General features: G+C 34.7%; 1 protein-coding gene across 2 annotated transcripts in view; it reads left to right on the top strand.

The window, feature by feature from the left end:
* Positions 1-24,737, top strand: part of LOC144366111 (heat shock factor protein 2-like) — a 47,765-nt gene that overhangs the window by 6,044 nt on the left and 16,984 nt on the right. Inside the window, exons 2-6 of one of the 2 annotated variants that reach the window (XM_078019475.1) lie at positions 1,079-1,138; positions 4,102-4,210; positions 4,365-4,492; positions 5,308-5,431; positions 7,340-7,415. In XM_078019475.1, the coding sequence (XP_077875601.1) occupies positions 1,079-1,138; positions 4,102-4,210; positions 4,365-4,492; positions 5,308-5,355 (345 nt within the window). In that variant the 3' untranslated portion in view covers positions 5,356-5,431; positions 7,340-7,415. The remainder of the gene's footprint in view (positions 1-1,078; positions 1,139-4,101; positions 4,211-4,364; positions 4,493-5,307; positions 5,432-7,339; positions 7,416-24,737) is intronic. The other variant, XM_078019476.1, reaches the window with a different exon arrangement.

Raw genomic sequence — 24,737 nt, 5'->3', positions numbered from 1 at the left:
AAAAGTAGAAGCAGATGGCCTAGGGCCATAAGGTTGTAATAGGGATATTGGCAGCTAGTTAGAAGACTGAGAGTTTTCCAGTGTGGTATTGAAAATGGTGGCTGAAAGTAGGCTAGTTGTATTCATAGTGGTCTGAGAAGAGGTCAAATTCTATTTCCACTTTGAAGGTAGAGCTTCAAGACTTGCTAGTAAATTGTCTGTAGAGAAGGAACAAAGAATTAACAACGATTCAGATTTAGCCTGAACAGAAACGTTGGTTGAGGTTACTGTTTTTAAATTTGAGATTAAAAATGAATCATTGAGGCTGAGTGCCATGGTGCACACCTGTCCAGTACCTGGGAGGCCGAAGCAGGACCATCAAAAGTTGAAAGCCAGCCTCAGCAAAAGCAAGGCACTAAATAACTTAGTAATACCCTGTCGCTAATAAAATATAAAGTAGGGCTGGGGATGTGGCTTAGTGGTCAGTTGAGTTCTCTGAGTTCAATCACTGGTCATAGTAGTTCCCTCCTCCCCTTTCCCCTCCCCCCAAAAAAGGTGAGAGAAATGCAGTACAGGAAGAACAGGAATATTTCTGAACAGCTTGATGGATTTCCCTACCCTGAGATATCCAAGTGGAAATGTTGGGTATGAGTTATTGGGTATGAGTTTGGCTTTCAGGGCAGAGTTTGGCGCTTGTGAGCGGCAAAGTCATGGGGCTGAATGAAATCTGGGAAAACTGATGAAGCAACTGGAACTGAAAGATTGGGTATTCAGCATCCAGAGGATGTAAAGTCAAGAACAAGCCAGCATAGGAGTCTGAGAACAAACAGTGGAAAAAGAGGAATATCAGGGAGTAAGGTCATCGAAGTTAATGAAAGAAAATGGTTTAGGAAGATAAATGATCAACTGTGTCACATGCTGTTAGTAATATTTTTATATCAGGTGTCTGTAAGGTATGTCTATATATGAATTAATTGCTTGGAATTAGAACATGAATATTTTAAGATAGTGCACGTTGTTTCTCAAAGAGATCAAATCTATTTTTTTTTAATAGAGAGAAAGAGAGAATTTTTGATATTTATTTTTTATCTTTTGGCAGACACAACATCTTTGTTTGTATGTGGTGCTGAAGATCGAACTCGGGCCACACACATGCCAGGTGAGTGCGCTACCTCTTGTGCCACATCCCCAGCCCGAGAGCAAATCTATTTACTCTCCTATTATTAGTTGTGCTTGAATTTCTCAGTTAATTTTCCTCCTCAAACTGTATATTATCAGTCTTAATTTTTAACAAATGGATATTGTGGGTGGCCACCATGTCCTGTGACCAGAGTTTTCCTCTCCTGATTAGTTGAGGCCCTATCAGTTACTTTCAGTGATCCTGCCAGTTTCAAGTGACTGTAGATGGTGGCCCCTATCTTGAGAGTAGTAAAAATGCCGCCAAGTGTGTCTTCATGCTTGGGCATGCCTTCCTACATCCCCAGGGATCTAGTTACCTTACCTGTCCTTGTAACCCTGGCCCTCTTGACCTTTTTTGGATGGAAATTTCTAAGAACCAGAGTCCCCCTGAATAAAAGACCAAGCCAGAACCTGCTAGCTCTCTCGCGCCAGCCTCTTGTGACATTCCTAGCTCTCCCTTTTGGGGAGCTTGAGGCTGAAGGCAGAGGAGCTTTAATTCCTGGGATTTGAATTTAGAGGTAAATTGTGTGTCTGTGTTTTATTTGATACCTTAGGAAATTCACTGGAGCGACCTCTAGTTTAGCTGCCCGAGCTGGCTGTGGGCAGTAGGATATAAAATGTTTTCTCAGTGAGATTTTTATATTTCCCCAATTACTAGTAAGTTCTAAAATCTTTTCATGTTCAGTTAGCCATATGTTTTCTGTGACATGTTTGTTTTGTACATTTTTCTATTTGTCTTTACTTTTATTCTTTGCAGGAATTCCTTATACTTTATATTCATGTTTTGGTTATATGTGTTGCCTTCATTTTCTCCCAGTTTGTGGCTTATGTACCTTTTCTGATGAGTATCGCTCCTTAATTTTAGTATAGTTCATCAATTTTTTGTGGTTCATGCTTTTTCTTTTTTGGGTGTGAGTACCAGGAATCTAACTCAGGTACTGAACTACATCCCCAGCCCTAATTTGTATTTTTTATTTAGAGAAAGGGCCTCACTGAGTTGCTTAGTGCCTAACTTTTGCTGAGGCTGGCTTCGAACTCGTGATCCTCCAATCTTAGCCTCCTGAGCTACTGGGATTACAGGTGTTTACCACCGAGCCTGGCTTTTTGTTTCTTTTTACAAATAAACTTTTAAGTATTTTTTAATAGCACTGCTTCATCTTTACTTTAAAAATCTTTTTTTTTTTTTAAATTAAGAGAGAATTTGACGTATTGGTTAATTTAGGGAGAATTAATAGCTTTACAACACATTTGTCCTTTTTATTTTAGTATTAAAGATTCTGTGTATGTATACACTTGTGTGTATTTTAGGTCCTGTATAATTTTAGAACTCTTTTTAGATTCTTAACATTGTTCTATTGTTACTGGTATATTTTTTTTTTTGTTGCAGTTGCAGGTTGTTTGAAAGGTTTTGCATTTCACATGAAATAACAAAAGTTTTAAAGGTTTGCATTTCATGTTTTGAATTCAGGTGGGATTGATTTCTGTGTGTGGTTTGAGGGATCTGGTTTCACTATTTCCTACATATTCAGTTGTCTAGCACCTTTATTGAAAAGCTCAGTATTTGATTTCCAAATCATCGATGTTCCCACTTGTTTTTTTAATTGTAGCAAAATGTAAATGGCGTAAAACTAACTGTTTTTGCCATTTTGAACATATAGTTTGGTGGCATTAAATGCATTCACATTGTTAGGTAACATTTATTGCCTTCTACCTTCAGAATGTTTTTCTTCTTTCCACACTAAACTCCATGCCCACAAAATAGTAATGCCCAACTCTTTTTGCGGCTCCTAAACACCACCATTCCGCTTTGTTTTTATGAAATTGACTTTTCTTGATATTTCATGTAAGTGGAATTGCATAGTATTTATACTTTTGTGACTATCTTATTTCATTTATCATAATGTCTTTAAGGTTCATCCATGTTGCAGCATGTGTCATGACTAACTTTTTAAGACTGAATATTTCATTGCATATACTACATTTTGTTTATCTATTCAACTGTTGGACATTTTGGTTGTTTCTGCCTTTTGGCTATTATAAATAATGCTATTGTGAGCTTCAAAGTTTATGCTTCTTTTTCTTCTTTTAGGTACATATCTATAACAGGAATTGCTGGATATTATAGTGATTGTTTTCATTTTTTGAGGAACTACTATACTCTTTCCATAGCAGCCACACTTTTATATTCCATTGGCAATTCACACGAGTTCAAATTTCTCCACATCTTCATCAATACTTATTTTTTGATTTTTGCTCATGACCATCTTAATGGCTACGAAGTAGTAGGTATCTCATTGTGGTTTTGATTTTACTTCTAATGATTAGTGATATTGAGTGCCTTTTCATGTGCTTATTGACTATATTTGTAAATGTTCTTTGGAGAAAGGTCTACTACAGTCCTTTGTTTTGTTTTAATTAGGTTGTTTGATTTTTGTTGTTGAATTGTAGGAGTTTTGTATGTATTGTGGATATTTATTAGATCCTCCTCCCTCAGCCTTCCTACCCTCTGGGATTACAGGCTTGGGCCCCCTCACCTGGCCACTGTTAACTTTCAGTGTTAATGTAGTAAACATATAGCTTAGAGTTTTGCAGTTGATTTGTAATCAGTGCATCTTAGTATAGTGTCTACTACAGATACTGATAAAATGTGTTTCTTTTTAATTTATCTTATTTATTTTATTGTTATACAAGATAGCAGAAATGGTCTATTTTTCTTATTTAATGGAAATGCTAATGATATAATGCAGTATTTGGTGTCAGGTATATATCAAAAAATTTAATTGCAGTTTGGAACTTACTTGCAATTTGTTGTTGTTGCCATTATCAGGAATAGAATTTTGATTTGAAGGTATCATGGAAGGACTGGTCAGGACAGGTTTGGGATTCATATATATGAGTGTGCCAGAGAACCTTAACTAATTGACCTTTTCTGGTTTTCTTTAGAGTGGCCAAAGTTTTCTGGTCTTGGATGAACAAAGATTTGCAAAAGAAATTCTTCCAAAATACTTCAAGCACAATAACATGGCAAGCTTTGTAAGGCAACTAAATATGTGTAAGTATGGACAGCAGTTTATTTGTTCTGCTAACCAATTACTGATTAAGCCATTTTTTTCTCATTAAGATGATAAAGGAAAATTCCACACAAGCAGTGTGACTTTTTGACTGTTGTCTAATTTCAGTCTAAGTAAATTTTCAATCTTTTTCAGATGGTTTCCGTAAAGTAGTACATACTGACTCTGGAATAGTAAAGCAGGAAAGAGATGGTCCTGTTGAATTTCAGCATCCTTACTTCAAACAAGGCCAGGATGACTTGTTGGAGAACATTAAAAGGAAGGTAAGTTGTTGTTAATATTATTTAGCTAAGATTTTGACATGTATGATTGACCAATGAGCAGTTTTAGCTATTGTAATTCAGAATGTACAGAAAATACACAGGTGTTCTTTGTTAGAATGAATCAGACCAATAAAACTTTAATTAAATATTCTATCCTCCACCTTTCCCTGTGTTCATCTGTAGTGAGAGCTCATTCTTCATTTTCTTGATGAAAGGAAAATGCTTACAACATTCTGATTGAGGATGAAGAGTCATTATTACAATAGGAAGGTTCATTCCTGTGTTGACTGAAAAAAAGTCCTCACTGTAGGACTTTTTTTGTTGTTTACTGATATATATCCATTGTACAGAATAAGTCCTTTGTACATGATAGGCATTAATTATTACATTTTTGAATGAATATCTTTTGGTGAAATAAGATATTTTTACTAAATCCATAAAAGGGCTGTAAACGATGAAAGAAAATGACCTACCATGTAGCCATTACTGTATAAATTTAATTAAAAGTGGAATGTGGTAATAAAAAGGCTTGAAAATTACAGGGAATTTGGCAGAAGAAAAAGAAAAAAACCCTAAGATGTTACTGCTCATGGAAACTTAGAGAAATTTTTGTTTTGTTTTGTTTTCTGATTATTTCTTGCTTTCTCTCTGGATGAACTGTGAAGTGTATTCTTTTCCTAGAATTCCACCCTGTGCTTTTAGAACAAAATCTCCCTTTGAGTAGATCACAAAAAATTCTTATAATAGGGAAGCTTTGAATTATAATCATGGGTGTGCCGTGTATTTTTGATTTTCTAAATTTGCTTTTTGGAAAGTTTCGTTTTCAAAACCAGAAGAAAATAAAATTCGCCAGGAAGATTTAACAAAAATTATAAGCAGTCCTCAGAAGGTTCAAATAAAACAGGAAACAATTGAGCCCAGACTTTCAGAATTAAAATGGTAAGCCATTCTTCCAAATATAATACTAATGTGTTGGGTGTTGGAGTTGTCTGGTGCATTGGTTCTTATTACTTTTGATTTGTAGTCATAGACTTAACTTTAATAATATGTTTTAATTGTGATGGTCAGGATCACATATGAACCTAAGAACATCAAAACAATTTGATAAACAAATATTACTGAAGAAACAATAAGTCTTTAGTGTAGGAAATACATTTCTACTTAGGTGTTCACAAACAAAAGAGCGCACACACAAAAAATCTTATATATTACTCATCCTTTTTTTTTTTTTTCCTTCTCCTCCTTTAAAATTCTTCCATGAGTTCTATTAGGAAAAAGTAGGACACAAAAAGTTGGGAATAAAAGAACCCAAGAGATTTGCCCTACTTGATATTTGTTCTGCATAGGTGTGGGAGAATGTTATTTAAACCTTTTTCTTCAAAAAGGTGCTTTGTTTTGTTTTATGACATTACTTGATAGGTTTTCCTAACTTACCAAAGTAATAAGTTTATATATATATATATATATATATATATATAGAGAGAGAGAGAGAGAGAGAGAGAGAGAGAAGTATTTTACTACTCTTAGTAAGCAGCTGAGATTTTTCCCTTTAATAGTTTCCAAGGGCTTGAGAGTAGTTCCTTGATGTATTCTTTACCCATTTCAGATATGGACTGATTTGCATATTCCTAACTATATTTTAAAGTAACCTTGGGCTTTGGTTCTTTTTTTGAATAAATATAAATTTCTCCATTTTGCATATTTTATTTAATCACTGAGGATGTGTCTGTTGGCTATACTTTGACCTAATTCTTTGAATCTCAGTTTAGCTCTTAAGGAAATAGATCCCCAGATCATCCTTTAAGTGTTAGAGGCAATGATCTTCTCCTTTAGTAGGTAGATAATAGCATCTTTAAAGGTACGTCTGAAAAAATATAGCAGTTATTCAGTAAGTAAGTATTAAAGAAAATCTCCTTTTCATATACCTCTGTATTTAAATCCACATTTCTTTTTGTAATAATTCAGACTGAGAAAATAGCTTTTGTGGAGATTAACAAAAGTTGAAAATTATTTAATTGGTAGATTATCTTTTATATCTTCTCACCATTTTCACTCTGCTAATGACAATGCAATTTCAATTAAGAAACAGCAAAGGAAAAGAATCTTAGTATTGGGCAAGTTATTGGTTTGACATTGTTGAATATTCCATCTTTTAAAAAAATAAAACGGTGGTTTGCATATGCTTGTTTGAGACAGTTATCAAGGTAGTTTGAGAGTCTCACTTTAGTTTGGCTTTAACAGTTATAGAATTATCTGTGTGACACTGGGCAGGTTCCCACAAATTCTCTGTACCTCAGTGTCCTAATCTTTCAAGATAATTCTTCCTTACTTGGCTGATTTTAGAGAAATTTAAATGCTTAATTGAAACGTTTAGCATAGTGCCTGAAGCACATCAATTGTTCAGTAAATGTCACTTTTGTTTCCTAAGATGATTCACAAAGTCTAACCTCACTTAAGTGATGAACATTAAAAAAAGTATTGAACCACATTATCAAAAGGAGTAAATTGCTTGCTGCTATATGGATATAGAAGTGTGTTTTAAGTGGGTTTTTTTTTTTTTTTTTTTTTTTTTGTATATTTTGCCATGAATAGCAGATAATACATTTAAGAAGGAATGATTCTGGAGTTGTGTTGAGATAGTTGTCATTCCTGTATTATTGAACCAGGTTTCTGTATTTTATTATAAAAATATGTATTTTTATAATACATATCATAGTGAAAACAAACATAGTTAAGTTCTCTAGGTTTGTGTTTTTTAATTCTCTAGTATTCTTAATTAAGATACTGGGGTTTGGTTTTCTGACTAAATCTTTTTTGTTTATTTTATTTATTTTTTAATTATAATAGTGAGAATGAGTCCCTTTGGAAGGAGGTGTCTGAATTAAGAGCAAAGCATGCACAGCAGCAACAAGTTATTTGAAAGGTAAGAAGCTCTTTTTCTTGTGACTATCATTTGCATTTGTTTAATGAATTATGTGTGTAACACAAAAAAACCTCTGTTGAGTAGTTAGTAATTGATCTTTGTTTTTTATGTATTAAATACACAAAAGTAAAATTTTGAAGACAAATTAAGCCAAGTGTTATATATCCTTTTTAACAACAGCAGAAACATTTCTCATAGCTAATGATGATTGTTCTATACTCTCATATAATATCTCAGTAGCTTTTACCTGGCATAACAATTTTGAGATACTTTATTCTTGGGAGCTTAATTAATACACTAGCCAATTTCTTAGCACTTATTATTATTATTATTATAAAACAGTCTTACTGTGTTTTGTGGAAGATTTCCCTTTACTTTTTACTATAATAGGCATAGTTAATTTTTAAATAATTTGACCCAATTAGGAATTCAAAAGGATTTTTCAGTGGATGCGATAATTAGTTTCTGCATAAAATCATAATATAATGATTACCATAATAAAATAAAATCATTAATATAATGCTGTAAAATGAATGTTAGATTTTATATTGAACCTAAAATGTGTTCTTCTGATTTAATGTTTGCATATCAACTTTCATTTGTTAATAAGAGATGAAATATGAAAATAATTAAGGCAGCTATTTTTTTCTTATGAGTAAATGAATGGACTCTAAGCTGCAGGATTTTAAATGGGAAGATGGGGGAGAGCTTTAGCTTGTTCCTACTTGGAAGGCCCTTGAACTAAAAATAGGTCTGTGACTGACGGGATCTGGGTCTAGTGGAGCAAACTTAGAGCAGAAATAAATAGTAATTGCAGCGTTTGGCCTGTAGTCAAAATAGATTCTTCTTCTTCTTTTTTTTTTAATCAATGTGCAAATTAAGGTTGAATATAGGAGAATTCAAATCTAAGTGTTTAGTTTAAATATGTGTTTTAAACATTTATATCGGGGTCTCTAATGCATACCCCTGTTAAGAATATCTGATTTAAAAGAAGACATGTATTTTAATATGTACTTAAATATTTTTCAGAAAACACAATTTTGATTAAATGTTAACTAAAAATACACCTTCATCTGTAGGGTTTTTTTTTAAACAAGAATTATTAGTATAATAGTTACATTGCATTTCAGTTTTTCATGAACACTAATATTTTTTCACCATCAAATTTATATTTAAATATATGTGTATTGGTGAGTGGATTTGCATAATTCATGATGACAAACACTGATTTTTAATGTGCCCCTGGAATTGGCTCCTAAGTTTGCTATTTAATGTTGGCTTTTGATTAACTTAGTATATATGAGTATATACTAAGTATATAAGTATATTGAGGTACCAGTTATAGGAGTTATCAAGTACAGAAGTTAAATGATAAAAATGTTAAATGTTGCTGGGCAAAGTGGTGGATGCCTGTAATTCAGCTACTCAGGAGGTTGAGGCAAAAAAGTTTGCAGCCAACCTGGGCAACTTAGGGAGACCTGTCTCAAAATTGAAAATAAAGGGCTGAGAACATAACTCAATCCATAGTACTGTTTTTTTTTTGTTTTGTTTTTTAAAGTCTGATGCCTATCTGCTTCAGAGAAAAAGCACTATACAACATGATGCCAGTGTCAAGAGAACTGAGGAAAGAATTTTGGGCAGTGATTTTTATTTATTTATTTATTTATTTATTTATTTATTTATTGATACCAGAGATTAAACCCAAGAGGTGCTCAACCACTGAGCCATATCACCAGCCCTTCTTATTTTTAATTTTGAGACAGGGTCGCTTTAAGTTGCTGAGACTAGCTTTGAACTTGGGATCCTTCTGCCTCAGCCTCCTGAGACACTAGGTTATAGGCATGCCACCACCATGCCTGGCTAGTGATTTGTTTTTTCTGAAATTCAGTCACTGATGTTTTTAGAAACCTGTGATAATATTTATTTTATGAATTCAAAAAATTGAAGTTGAATTGTTCCATAGATATCTTTAACCTTCAATGTTGCATTTTCACTGGCTGTTAGCATTTTTTTTTAAATAAACAATTTAGTGTCTTTGTCATAGACTCTAATGCTGTCTTAACTCTTCAGTTAAAATGTTTTAATATTTGTTCATTGAAAAGTTGATATTGATTGTAAAGCATTCTACTTTGTAGCCATTTTTTTTTGGAGGGTGATGTGCAGTTTTAAAGCTATAGCTTAGGTATTTTTAATTTATAATATTCTATTTTAATTATTTACTTATTTCATAAAGCTTGTGAGTCTTCTGCAGAATTAAATAGTTTTTCAACATTTTTGGCCTTGATTCCTAGCCTCTCTTTGATACACTGCTTTTTATAGTTGAGTTTATGATCCTTAATTTTTTACCACCTTTAGGTAGAAAGTTGATAATGTAATTTCAAGGCATACCCTGAGTCACTCTTTCTCATGCAGCAGTATCACTTGGAAAGCTTACTAAACACAAGTATTACTGGGCTTCTTCCTCAGAATTTCAGATTCATCAGTTTTGTAATGGGGCTGATCATTTACATGTCTAACCTGTTCCCATGCCAATGCTGCTGGGCTGTGGATCACACTTTAAGAAACAGTGCTAAAAAATTTGAAAGCTTCTTCATGTTTTGATGTGTTTTAAGTTTTTCCTATAAATTTAATCACATGTCAAAGATTAAATCAGCATATCTTGATTGTGAGCAGGGAGGTTTCATAGATGGGTCTCAACAATAATCTTCATAGAACCAGCTTTTTCTGACTTCATAATTTTATGATCTGTTCTGAGAACTGGCAATTCCTTTTGCCTCTAATTATATTACGTAGTATGAGGAAAATGTTTCCTGTCAAACACCAGTTTTCTATTTTGCATAATGTGATCTTGAAATCATTTTAAGTAAAAGATAGGAACTAAAAAAAAAAAAATCTGCCTGAAAGCTGGTGTGTTTTATTTTTTTCCCCTTTTCTATTAGTGTATTATACATAACAGTGGATTTATTATAATGTATTCATATGTGCACACAATAAAACAGTATAATTTATTCAATTTCATTTTCTACTGTCTTCCTCCCCCATCCCCTTCTTCTAGTCTACTGGTCTCCCTTTTTTAAAATTTGTTCTAATTAGTTATGCATGACAGTAGAATGCATTTTGACACATTGTACACAAAAGGAGCACAACTTCTCATTCCTCTGACTACACGGTGCAGTCACACCATTAGTGTGATTATACATGTACACAGGGTAATAATGTCTGTCTCATTCTACCCTCCTTCCCATCCTCACTGCCCCACCTCTCTCCTCATTCCCCTCTGCACAATCCAACATTCCTTAATTCTTTCTTACCTGTCTGTGCCCACTATGGATCAGCATCTGCTTATCGGAGAAAACGTTTATTCTTTGGTTCTTTTGGGGGATTGGCTTATTTTACTTAGCATGATGTTCTGTAGTTCCATCCATTTGCCTGGTTCCATAGTTTAGCTATTGTGAATTGAGCTGCTGTAAAACATGATGAGGCTGTGTGAATATAGTATGCTGATGTTAAATCCTTTGGGATAGTTGGGTCAAGTGGTGGTTCCATTCCATGTTTTCTGAGGAATCTCCATAATCCTTTCCACACTGTACCACTTTACTTTGCCACCAGCACTTTTTTTTGCCAACGCTTTACTATTGCTTATATTCTTGATAATTACCATTCTGACTAGTATTAGAGTGGTTTTGATTTGCGTTTCTCTAATTGCCAGAGATGTGCAACAGTTTTTCCTATATTTGTTGATTGGGATTGTATTTCTTCTTTGAAATGTCTGTTCAGTTCCTTGGCCCATTTATTGATTGAGTTGTTTTGTTGGTGTTGTTTTTTGAGTTTTTAATATATTCTGGATATTAATGCAGTATCTGAGGTGTACGTGGTAAAGATTTTCTTCTATTCTGTAGGCTGTCTCTTCACATTCTTGGTTGTTTTCTTTGTTGTGAAGAAGCTTTATAGTTTGAATCCATCCCATTTATCGATTCTTGATTTTATTTCTTGCCTTTTAGAAGTCTTGTTAAGGAAGTTGGTTCTTAAGCTAACATGGTGAAGATTTAGGCCTACTTTTATTCTTTTAGGCACAAGGTCTTTTTTCTAATGCCTAAGTCTTTGACCCACTTTGAGTTTTATGCAGGGTGAGAGATAGGGGTTTAAATTCATTTTGTTACATGTGAATTTCCAGTTTTCCCAGCACCATTTGTTGAAGAGGCTCTCTTTTCTCCAATGAATATTTTTGATTCCTTTGTCTAGTATGAGATATCTATTTATGTGGGTTTGTCTCTGTGTCATTTTTTCTCTACCATTGGTCTACGCATCTGTTTTGGTGCTAGTACCCTGCCGTTTTTGTTACTATAGCTACTGGAAATATTTTCTTGATTTTTTTCTTATGTGCCAGGTGCTGTACACTGTGTTTGTGTGTGTGTATGTGTGTATACCTATATACCTATCACTTAAATATATATTATATTACATAATATATGTAACTATATATTTAACGTTAATACAACCACTATTCCTATTCTGTTTCTCACTCCTAGAGAAACAAAAAGTTAGAAAATTCCTTTGCTGAGCATTACACAAAGGCATTTTCTTCAGCACGGCCTGCTAGACTATACTTTGTATATGGAACATACAGAACGTAGAACTTTTTCTTTTTCTCCTTCTCCCCCCCCCCCACTTCCTTTTCCATTTTTTTACTTTTTGGAGATGGGGTCACACGGCATTACATGTTGCCCTGGGTGGGCTCTAACACCTGGACTCAAGTTATGCTCTACCTCAGCCTCCTGCGTAGGTGGAACTGCAAGTGCCAGGCTGGTATGTAGAACTTCCAGCATTCTTGATAAATTGTCCTTTTAATTGAGTTGCCCTAACCTGCTCCAACATTATTTCTAGCCTTTATTATTTAGTATCTGGGATGGAGATATATATATTTCTATATTACCAATTAGTAACTATATTTACACACATGGTATTTGTTACTCATCTGGGAAAGATGTGGATTCTTCTAACTCCACCAGTGCAAATTTCCAGGATGATTTCACCCCATTGCACCATTCTACAAGAATTATAGGGTAAGAATGAAGCCCGAACATGCCACTTCAGAATGCATCCTCTATATTTTATATATATATATAATAAAATATATGATGTGTGTGTATGAAATATATAAAATTTTACCATTTATTGATGGATTTATATGTTGATCATGAAATGCGTATGTTGACAGCATCTTTATCTATTGACAAATTAAATATTTTCCTTGCTATAATTCTTCTTGGCATGCTTAACACTTATCGAGGGAGGTGGGATAGAGGGAAGTTAAATTTAAAACGTTCCTTTATTTTTTAATAATTTTAAATTGCTGGTAGTAGTATATGATAATTCATGCATTTTCTCACTTATCTACCCAACTTTCTAAAGATATGGATAATATATACGGTTGCATATGGGATCCACTTTAAAAAACTAATAATTGGGATAGCTTATGTTTTTTATTACTTTTTAAAAAAATAAATAACAGAATAAGTAGAGTTATTGCAAATTCTTGAATATTTTGGTAAATTTTTATCTTCTGCTTTCTCACTTCGATTGCTTTGTTTCATTTTAATTTTACATGATTACCAAATATAACAATGGACTAATAACTGTTTTAATGATAGCAATTTAACAAACTTCAGAATTACTTCCCTGTTTTCATGACTAACAAGTTCTCTGTCTAGGATAATTGTGTCTGGCTCATTCTTCAGTTTCCAAACTGAAACAATTTCGGTTTGGAAGTTAATTGTCGGAATGAAGATAGGATTGATGTTGGTCTTTCTGAGAATCAATGATCTGTGATTACAGGACACCCCCCCCCCCCCAAGAAAAAAAAGCAGTTGGGGGAGATAAGTGTGTATATAGAGAAAGTGTTTACTATGTTAATTAACATTAAGGCAATCTCATTAGTTTGCATAAAGGGAAGTTTTTATGAGGTAGGTGCTTAATCTTGTGATAGAGACTGGGTGTATTCAAGCATGGTCTTGTCTCCACAATCTGGAAATTTCACCTCATGGATTCTTTTTTTTTTCTTTTTGATACTGGGGATTGAAACCAGGGACACTCAACCACTGAGCCACATCTCCAGCCCCAAAGCAGCCTCTCTTTTTCTTGAGTTTACATCTTTAAGAACTCAGGTGGGATAGGTTTGCCTGTAATTTCAGGGACATAAGAGGCTGAGGCAGGATGATCTTAAATTTGAGGCTAGCCCCAGCAATTTATCAAGCCTGGCTGAAAATTTAAAAATAAAAAGAACTGAGGATGTAGCTCAATGGTAAAGTGCCTATGGGTTCAGTGTCCAGTACCAGAAAAATAAAAATACACGATGATTGAAGTTTATTTAAGTGCTCAAAAATTCCGCTTAAATTTCACTTAAGAAAATTTGTTTTAGAGCCAATGGGTTGATGTTCACTTAACCTATTGTTGTTTATCAGTGCCAAATATAATCCAGGTTTCAAGAGTACAGAGTGAAATAAAAAGTTGAGAAATTTTCTACTATGGAGTAACAATCCTAAATGTAATTCCCATACCTCTAAGGATCAGAAGGAGTTAAGATAAGGCCCTGCTTTCCAAGGTGTTTAAATTCCAACAAGTTAATGAGGAGGCAGTTTTGTAGAGTTGGGGACAAAGCAAAGAGATGAAGCACGTGGGCTGTAACAGACATACCCATTGGGACCAGAGCAATTTTGGAGCTAAACTGACAGAACGCATTTATAAGACCTCTCTCACAAGCATGAGTTGAACAGTAAATGACAACATAGTGTGTAGTTCTCACCTGATGGCTGGTGCAGAGAAAGTGGCCAACAAACAGAGCCTGCTGCCACTTTGTTCCTATTTGCTTTTTGTTTTGTTTAGGATCATTTTCCTTATTACCCTTTAGAAGGGGTTTGGGTTTGCTCCCATTACTCTCTTCCCAGAGCCCATTTTCAGGAGACTCTTTTCCTTGAGCTGTTCTTTCTCTATGTCTGTTCAGGAAACAAAACCTCAAGGTGGCAGAAATAAAATTTAAAAAAAGGAAGAATTTTTGGAAAATTAATGGTTAAGTAGATCCTGAGGATTATATGAATCATCTCATAATGTCTCTTGCCTTCAAGATAGAGCAAGTAGACATAATTACTCCGATTGCTATCAGAAACTAGTGACTGCATTTGTGTCCTGGGCTAGAAAAGGAAATCTTCTTGGTCCTTCTTATTCATCTCCAAATCTGAGAAAGAAGTCAGGCCTGTGTTAGCCAGTCTCTCCTCATAAAAGACTAATATAAAAATTTAAGCCCCTTTTAGCATCTGCTGAAGTGAGAATCCACGCTGTACCCCAGCTGTGTCTATTGTTGAAGAAGGCATCAACAATACCAAGTGTCCTTTTCTCCCTTTAGACCATTCCTCCTGTGTGTGTGTGTGTTTGAGTGTGTGTGTGTGTGTGTGTGTGTGTGTGTGTGTGTGTGTGAGGCAGATTACCATGGCAGAGAGCCTGGCTTCAAAACAGAGCTTCTCAACTCATGGAGATCAGGGAAATGGTGAGGGGAAGAGAGGACTGAGGAATATGATGTACCCGTCCAGGGAATCAACTCCAATGGCCTACCCTCCAACTAGGCCCTACCGCCCCCACAGTTTTGACCAACTCCCAATAGTCCTGTCCAATCATGAACCCATCAGTGGATTGATCCACAGATGAGGTTAGAGCTCAGGATTCGATTCACCTTTCTGTAGAGTCCGTTCTGAATGCAGGTAGATTGGGGTCCAAGCTTTCAACACATGACCTTTGGGCAACATTCCAGATCCAAATTATAGCAGGGTGCCTCCTTCTCTTTAGGTGTTCTGTGTTTGTTTATTGTTTTCAATCACAAATAATGATCCTTTTTCAGTGTAAGACCTATCACATTTGGCTTGAATGTGGTTCCAGTGGTGGTTGCTCCTCCTGCTGAAAGGCATTTCTGATCACTCAGATTCAGTCTTCTGGCATGGTTCGCTCTGACCACAGCTGTTTGTCATTTTATATTTCTATTATGAGAGAGAAACCTACCTACTGTATTCGAAACTGACCATCCAAATGAAAGCATTTCTCTTCTTCCAAAGAGAATGTTTGGAATGTTCCTGGAAGCTATGGGGGATATGGAGGGAAAACCCCGGCTCATTCGCGAGCACATGTGACAAAAAGCATCCAATAATCATAAGGGTATCCTTATACATATATTCAGTGCCCAAAAAGCACAAGGTATTGTGATAGATACTGTGAACAACATAAAGCTGTGTTATATACATTTCCTGCTGTGAAGTGCAATTGAATACAGTCAATCAGTGGAGAAGATGTTCCATAGAGTGATCCTTGAATTATAGTACGAGGTCAGCCATTGACGACTGTGGTGGTGAGGATCTCATATGGGGCAAAAGACTGAGTAAGAAAGAATAAGCCAGAAGTAGAGAGCCCTTAATAATGTGGCTTTGTTAAAACACCGTTGAAGGTTAAAATAATGAAAGCTTTTTGAGTCTATAAACATAGGGTGATAAATTCTATGCAAGACATTAAGTTTGTACTTCTTTTAATACCTCATAATTCATTCAAACATTTTCTTATAGATTTCAGTAGAATTTTTAAATCTCTTCAATGTGGGCCTCGTCTCTTCTTGTCTCTTTTTTTAAATTTTTATTGGTTGCTCAAAACATTACAATGATCTTGACATATCGTATTTCATACATTTGATTCAAGTGGGGTATGAATTCTTACTTTTACCACGTGTACAGTTTGCAGGATCACATTGGTTATACGTCCAAGTTGATACATACTGCCATACTAGTGTCTGTTATATTCTGCTGCCTTTTCTATTCCCTCCCTATCCCCCCTTCTGTCCCCTCCCCTCCCATAATCTCTCTCTACCCCAGCTACTGTAATTCATTTCTCTCCTTTTTTCCCCTTTCCCCTCACATCCTCTTATATGTAATTTTGTATAACAATGAGGGTATCCTTCCATTTCCATGAAATTCCCCTTCTCTCTCCCATTCCCTCCCACCTCTTGTCCCTTCCAATTGGTAATCTTCTTTTCATGCTCTTCCAGCCTGCTCTGTTTTGAGTCCCCCTCCTTATATGAAAGAAGACATTCAGCATTTCTTTTCTAGGGATTGGCTAACTTCACTTAGCATAATCTCCTCTAATGCCATCCATTTCCCTGCAAATGCCGTGGTTTTGTTATTTTTTAGTGCTGAGTAATATTCCACCGTGTACAAATGCCACATTTTTTTCATCCATTCATCTGTTGACTGGCATCTAGGTTGGTTCCACATTCTAGCTATTGTGAATTGTGCTGCTATGAGCCTTGATGTAGCTGTATCCCTATAGTATGCTCTTTTTAGGTCTTTGGGAATAGTCCGAGAAGGGGAATAGCTGGGTCGAATGGTGGTTCCATTCCCAGCTTTCCCAGGAATCTCCATAATGCTTTCCAAATTGGCTGCACCAATTTGCAGTCGCACCAGCAATGTACAAGTGTACCTTTTCCCCCACATCCTTGCCAGCACTTGTTGTTGTTTGACTTCCTAATGGCTGCCATTCTTACTGGACTGATTTGGTGTCTTAGAGTGGTTTTAATTTGCATTTCTCTGATTGCTAGAGAGGGTGGGCATTTTTTCCGTGTATTTTTTGATTAATTGTATATCCTTCTCTGAGAAGTGTCTGTTCAGGTCCTTGGCCCATTTGTTGATTGGGTTGTTTGTTTTCTTAATGTTTAATTTTTGAGTTGTTTGTATACTCTGGATATTAGGGCTCGGCACATTTGTATTTTTAAGAATTGGCATAATCAATGAAATGTTCCGCACACGTTTGTAGGAAGATTAACATAACACTCCAGTGACAATACAGTAGTAGAAGGATTGATTTGGACTGACAAGTTGTTCAGTGAATGATATATTACCCATAAATTTGAATTCTCATTATCATAAGGAAGCAAGGTGAAAATAAGAATTTAAGAGAGTGTTGGGGATGTGGCTCAAGTAGTAGCTCCTTCACCTAGCATGCGTGAGGCATGGGGTTTGATCCTCAGCACTACCTAAAAAAATAAATAAAATAAAGATGTTGTGTCCACTAAAGGCTAAATAATCAATATTTTTAAAATAGAATGTAAAATAGTCCATAAATGTTATATACAAACTGTGAAAGTAGATTCTTCAACAGATTAATTGTCTACCTCGAACTAGAATCAGTTGCCTACTGATTTGCCTGGATGATGTTCTCAATTCTGGTTTTTTTTTTTTTTTTTTTTTTTTTTTCATTCCACTGGGCAAACATCTGCAGGGCTTTCTTGATGGCAACATAGTGATTACTGAGCTCTACCCTATTAGAAATACAACTAGTTTTCAACTCATGAAAGTCTATAAAAGCCACTTTTTTAGAAGTCTCTAAACTTTGGAACTATTCAATGATACTCTATTTTTGCCAGCAATACACAATATATATATTTTTTAATGTAAAGGGCAAGGTATTGAACAGACACTTCACAGAAGAAGCAATACAATCAATCAATAAATACATGAAAAAAATGTTCAACTTCACTAGTAATGAGAGAAATGCAAATCAAAACTACTCTAAGATTTCATCTCACTTCAATCAGAATGGCAATCATCAAGAATACCAGCAACAATAAGTGTTGGCGAGGATGAGGGGGGAAAAGGTACACGTATACATTGCTGGTGGCACTGCAAATTGATGCAGCCAGTCTGAAAAGCAGTATGAAAATTCCTCGGAAAACTGGGATCGGAAGCACCCTTTGACCCAGCTATCCCACTCATTGGTTTATAACTAGAGGACTTAAAATCAGTATACTAAAAATTCATTAAATTTCATTTAAATTAATACAATTTAACAAAGTGAATTTAAATAACATTTAATATAGATTAAGTCATTGAATATTAACGATATAATAAAAATATTAATAAAATTAATTTTAATAAAAATCCTCTTAGTGGTTTTAGAAACTACAGGTATCAGAGAAATATTAGCTATATATTCTACTTTTGTCTGCTGTCTCATTTTGCCTAACTTAAGCTAGAAACTTTTGTTTATCTTTTATCTTAATTTACCAAGATGAAAATGGGAAGACAAAACACCCAGTAGCTACACACATCAGCTTTTCCTTTGTTTTTTCTAAATTTTGCCTTAACATTGACATTATTTTATCCAGTATCCAGGTATTATGTTTTTATGTTAAAAGCATATGCCGTTTGATTTCAATCTCTTTTCAAATACATATATCTAAATCCCTGTTGCTTCTGTCATACTCACCAGATGACTATTATAGTATTTTAATTTAATCCCATCTTGATTTTTGCTTTAATCTAACAATTATTTGGAATTGTTTCTATGGCCCTAATTTCATTGTATATGGAATTTTTTTTTTTTTTTTTTTGAGGAGTCAAAATTCTTCTAATTTTAGATGCACAAGGAATTGCAGCGTGTGTGATAACACCTTTACGGAATTGGCTGGCGTTTTCATTGTGGTCTAGGGCATGGTAAATTTTGGTGGCTGTAGCCTGTGTGTTTGAACATGATATGTAGTTTTGTGTGCATGGTACAACTTCTTGGTATAGCTACTCAGTCAGGCTTCTTAAGTGCATTACACAGCTCTTCTCTATCCCCTCCCTGCTTGTTGGTGGTTCCTTGTTTGGGTTCTGAGAGAGGGATGTTCAGTTTATGCCTTTTAATCTGCAGGGTTTCCCATGTTTTTGCTCTATATACCCCACGGTGTGGTACCCCAGATAACTATCTTATTGTTGTCCTGTGCTCTGTGATCCCTGGTATGTAATACTGAAAGCATGAAGCAGCCTGTTACCTCTCAGCTTCTGGAAGTGAACTGTTTTCTTGCACGTTCTATATTTGCTTTTGTCTTTTCAACTTGATCTACTCTTTCATAATCTATTTTTGTGTTCAGTCCTTGAAATTCTCATTCTTATTTTGGATCACTGAGCATTTCAAATGTCCTCTTCTAATTTCTATGAGGATTTGGTGGTAGAAGGAGAAAGAGAGGTGAAACATGCTCATTTTCAGCCTTTAAGATTGAACTTCAAATCTTAGTGTAGTTTTGATTTTCACTTCTCTAAGTGCTAGTGATGAGGAGCATATTTGCATCTATTTGTTGATTAATTTTATATCATCTGGGGAGAAGTGTCTGTTCAGGTCCGTGGCCCATTTATTGAATGGGTCATTTTATTTATTTATTTATTTATTTATTTATTTGTTTGTTTGTTTGTTTGTGTGTGTGTGTGTGTGTGTGTGTGTGTGTGTGTGTATTTAGATTTGTGAGTTCTTTCTATACCCTAGAGATTAGTGCTCTATCTGATGTGTGATGGGGCAAAACTTTTCTCCCAAGATGTAGGATCTCTATTCACCTCCCAGATTGTTTGTTTTGTGGAGAAGAAACTTTTTTAGTTTGCATCTATCTCATTTATTGATACTGGATTTTAATTCTTGTGCTATAGGAGTCTTATTAAGGAATTTTGGGACTAATCCCATATGATTGGAATTAGGGCCTACTTTTTCTTCTGTTACATGCAAGGTCTCTGGTTTTATTCCTAGGTCCTTGAATCATTTGAGTGGAGTTTTGTGCATGGTGAGAGATAGGGGTTTAATTGCACCTCCCTCCAGTTAGAATGTCAGCGATTTTTGAAAATGGCAGCTATTATGAAGACAACAACAATAAGTGTTGGTGAGGATTTCAGGAAACATGTACACTCCTACACTGTCGGTGGGACTATAGATTGGTGCAGCCAATATGGAAAGCAGTTTGGAGATTCCCTGGAAATTTGGGAGTAGAACCACCATTTGACCTAGCTATCCCTCTTTTTGGTCTATACCCAAAGGACTTAACAACTGCAAACTACAGGGACACAGCCACATCAATGTTTATAGCAGCAAAATTCACATTAGCTAAATTGTGGAAACAACTTAGTAGATGAATGCATAAAAAAATGTGGCATTTATACACAATTAATATTACTCAGATACTTACCCTCTCGCTCAGTCCAGGAGACGCTAGCGACCTTCACTACCTCTGTCAGAGCCTGGTTGGGACAGCTGGTGCCTCGGAGAGGACAGGCTGATCCTGCCTGCCTCCCATGTACCCTTTGTCACAGGGAGCGACATTAATGTGAGACCAAATAAAATCCAGTCATAGACATTAATAGAATATCTCAAAAAAGTATTTAATAAAAAGGCTAGCAAATACAGGGTCTTTAATGAAACTTTAATAAAATTTATGAGACAAGGAAACTGAAAGCACAATATTTTCTTAGGAACTTTTCTGTTTGGTGTTATTCTTTACAATATAGAAGCTTTTCCTAAGAATGCAGGGAGTATGAAATTTCTAAGGCTATCTTGCTGTTTTCTCCATTAAACCCCTTGTCTTAAAAAAAAAAAAAAATCTTGAATCTATATTAATCTTTGTGATTTTTCTGAGTACCTGTATAACATATTTTTCTCAAGAATGCAGTGAGGTCGCCGTTTCCAAGAGCTCTTTAATTCTGAAATATAAGAAGTGTGTTTTCAGGCATTGAAACCCAAAGGCTCACCTAGACACGATGGAGTGAGCAGAATATATAAAAATCTCTCATGACAAATCTGAACTCTGCTTTTCCCAACCATGTGAAGTCTACTGGAATAAGATTCCAAGTAATTTGGCAAGTCGAAGCCAAATATATAGTTTGATATTCTTCTCAGGAGTAAGCCGTGTGATGTTACAGGAAGGCAGATTTTAGTGCTGCATTTCTGATTGTATCCCCCCAAAAGTTGTTCCATGCATATCATGCAAGAATGTAACCTCCAAAAAATGAATAAATCAAAAAGAGGAAATTTGACGTAAGAAGGCTGGATAATATTTGCATGTTCGTGTATTTTTACCACACATCATACCTTCTTATTTCTTCCTTGCTCTGATTTGAAGCATATGCTTTCATTTTTCATTTTGGCTTACTATGTTATCACTTAATAATAATTCAGTAAATTTACTTAGAACAAGAAAGTCACCTAATGACTCATGTCTTAGAGATGCTTTCAAATAAAAGTAATTGTGCATTTTGTACCATAGAGTATTCCCAGTGTTTCCTAGAATCGTTGCAACTGACGCTGGAAGCTTTGAAATAGAGCAGGAGGCATAAGGGCTGTGGCTTGTGACCCTTCCCAAAGTATGTAAGATTGATAGACATTGAATGCAGATAAAGAACTATGCATCATTGAATTTTTTCCTGTCACTAAAATGCTAGTAGAGCTCAAGGAATTGTGAGTCTCTTTGTCTACAGTACAGGAAAAATAAGAAATTTAAAGACTTGAGTTCCATACAATTTCTGATAACATACCTTAGGTTCTCAGCTTAAAAACACAAAAAGAGAAATGTCATCATTTTCCATAGCATTTGGAAACTTTTCATAGGTTGGAAACTTTACTATCAGAGCTCATCAGTTCTCAGACATTTATATGTTTTGAATACTTAGCCAATGTGACTTTGGGATGCGTCCTCCAGTTGTTGTTTCAGTGATTTTGTTCATGCCTAACAACTGGTGGCATCTTGATTTTGGTAAAATAATGTAAATGTTAAGGTGAAATTTAGAAATAAGAAAGGAAAAGCTGATATGTGTGTAGCTACTAGGTGTTTTTCTTCCTTTTTTTTTTTTTTTTTTTTTTAATTTTTGTAAAGTAAAACAAAAGATAAACCAAAAGGTTCTAGCTTAAGTTAGGTAAAATCAAAGAGGAGAAAAAAGAAGATAATATTGCTAATACTTCACTGCCACCTGTAATTTCCAAAACAACTAAGAGCATTTTTATTAAAATTAACTTTATTGACATTTATATTAAGTTATATAGTCGATATTAAATAATTCAATCTATATTATGTTAAATTTACTTTGTTAAATTGTATTAATTTAAATAAAATTTAATGAATTTTTAAATATAAATCATACTATAATTTAATATAAATGGAATTTACATTAAATTATAAATAAATTTAATATTTAGAATTTAATATAAACAATATCAATTAATAAAATAAATTTAGATCAAACCATAGTATTAAGAAATTTAAATAATACTACTAAGATTAATTTAAATTAGATTAATTTATATTAAATGATAGTATAATTTATATTTTAAAATATATTAAATTTTGTTTAAATCAATTTTAATAAAAAGGTTCTGAATGGTTTTAGAAACTACAGGTGTCGGAGAAGTATGTGCTATGCAATCTGCTTTTTCTCTTCTCTGATTTCACCTACTTAAGCTAGAAGCTTTTGATTCATCTTTTACCTTAATTTATCAAAAGGTTGTAACTACTCCTATTTTAAAGCTTTTCATCTTTCAAAAACTGTTGTTAGCTTATTTCTCTCCCCAACTTGTTTTGATCCAATGTTTTATAAAATGTGTTTATAAGAATTATTGTAGAGCCCCCAATAGTATGTAGATAAGCAGTCCAGATATTTAATGATACATTCCTACTAATTAACTTTTCCATTGGCAATGGATCACGTGATCCCACTTTGGGGTTGACTCATAGAAATACTCTTCCTTCTGGACATATTTATCATCTGGAAAACTGAATTAATGTGAAGTGACTTTCGTAGAGAAATGGAAATCAGCAAAATGTATAGGGGTCATAGAATTTGGATTCAAGGCATCTTAGAATTTATCCACTAAGCTTCCTGTTTAGGTCCTCCCCATTGGAATTTTCTCTTGGTAGTTGTACAATGTTATCTTGGATAAACTAAATATTCTCAACGTTTTGCAACACTATATTTGGTTTTCACGTACTCTAAATCGGAGACATCCTTCTTATGCGTTGGGTTTTTCTTGTTTCCTGTAATTACATGTATCGTTTTTATCTTAATGCCATTAAGTGAGGTTGGAACTAGTGGTTCAAGAAGGCTGCTCTGTACAGTTGCTCGCTAAAGTACATCAGAATTGATAACTGGTGATGATTATCTGCTACATTGGAACAAAATTCTATAAACAAAAAGTGCTACAAAAAACAAAACAAATTTTTTTAAAAGTACTATAGCAAAAAATCACAACAACAACAACAACAACTAAAGAAATAAAATAAAATACCCAGTAGCTATCCACTTACATATACCAGCTGTTTTGCTTTCTCTTTTTGTCTACAAACACATGGTCCCGTAAGTGTTGAACCTCGTTTTCTCTTAGGATTTTTACTTTGGTCTCTTGAAAAATATCAGAATTCAATGTTTGAGCATCTCCTCTCTCCCCAGGCAACCGGGCTTTTAGTTCTTCAATAGTTTTCTGCAAGTTCTTAATTTCCTCCTCTCTTTCTAAAATTAACTGGCTATGCGCAGCATTCATCTGCTCATATTGGTACTTGAATTCATCCATTTCCTCCTCCTGCTCCCGTAAAGACTGAAGTAGTTGCATTTTACGCTGGTTTTGATTTTCAATTATATTCAGATGGTCTTGAATTTCATCTTCCAGATGATTTTTGACTATATTCAGTTGAGATACCTCCAATTCTAGTTCTGTGATAGCATCAAGAGCTTCAGGCTCAGCCACTGGTACAGCTTGATTGTGCTGTTCCCGAAGTATTTCCAGTTCTACTCGCAGATAGTTGTTTTCTGCTTTCACGTAGGTAAGACTTCTGTCCTTTCTTTCAAGGGATTGCCTTAAAGTTTCATTTTCTCTTAAGGCCTGAGAACACTTATCTAAATCCTTTTGTAGTTGTGAACTTTTTTCTTCGAGTTTTTCAATAAAAACTTCTTTCTCATTTATGACTTGTGTCAATCGCTCCTCTTCTTCTATGTAAGATGCCAAAATTTCCTCAGTTTCTTTTTCATCAGCAGTCATTTGCTCAATATTCTTTTTGAGTCCTGCTATTTCAAAGTCCTTCTCTTGATTGAGTTGAAGTGCACATTCGTGTTTCAGCTTTAAGTAAGAGGTCTTCAAATTGTGTGCATTGGAGAGTTCCTCAATAGTCTGCCTGTGATTATTTGCTTCTTCCAACAGTCTTTTTTCTGCCTGGTGCAGTTTGGCTTCAGTCTCTTCTTTGTCTCTTTGGAGAGTCTCCGTGATAGTGTCTCTTTCTTGAGAGATTTGATTGTAAGCAGCAATAGATTCTTCCAACTTACGCCTTACATCGTCACGTGCTAAAATCAACATTTCATTTTCCGTCTTGAGTTCAACAGCAACTTTCGTTAAGTTTTCATTGAGCCGTTCCTCTTGAGAAAGATTTTGCCTTAGGTTGCTCACTTCAGCTTCTCGTTCTTTAAGCATGTCATCCTTCCAGTGACTGTTCGAGTCTTCGTTCAGAGAAGTTGGATA

This window comes from Ictidomys tridecemlineatus, chromosome 8, assembly GCF_052094955.1.
Source record: "Ictidomys tridecemlineatus isolate mIctTri1 chromosome 8, mIctTri1.hap1, whole genome shotgun sequence".
Classification (NCBI taxonomy): Eukaryota; Metazoa; Chordata; class Mammalia; order Rodentia; family Sciuridae; genus Ictidomys; species Ictidomys tridecemlineatus.
Note: the sequence above shows the minus strand (reverse complement) of the source record. Positions and strands in the feature narration are given on the sequence as shown.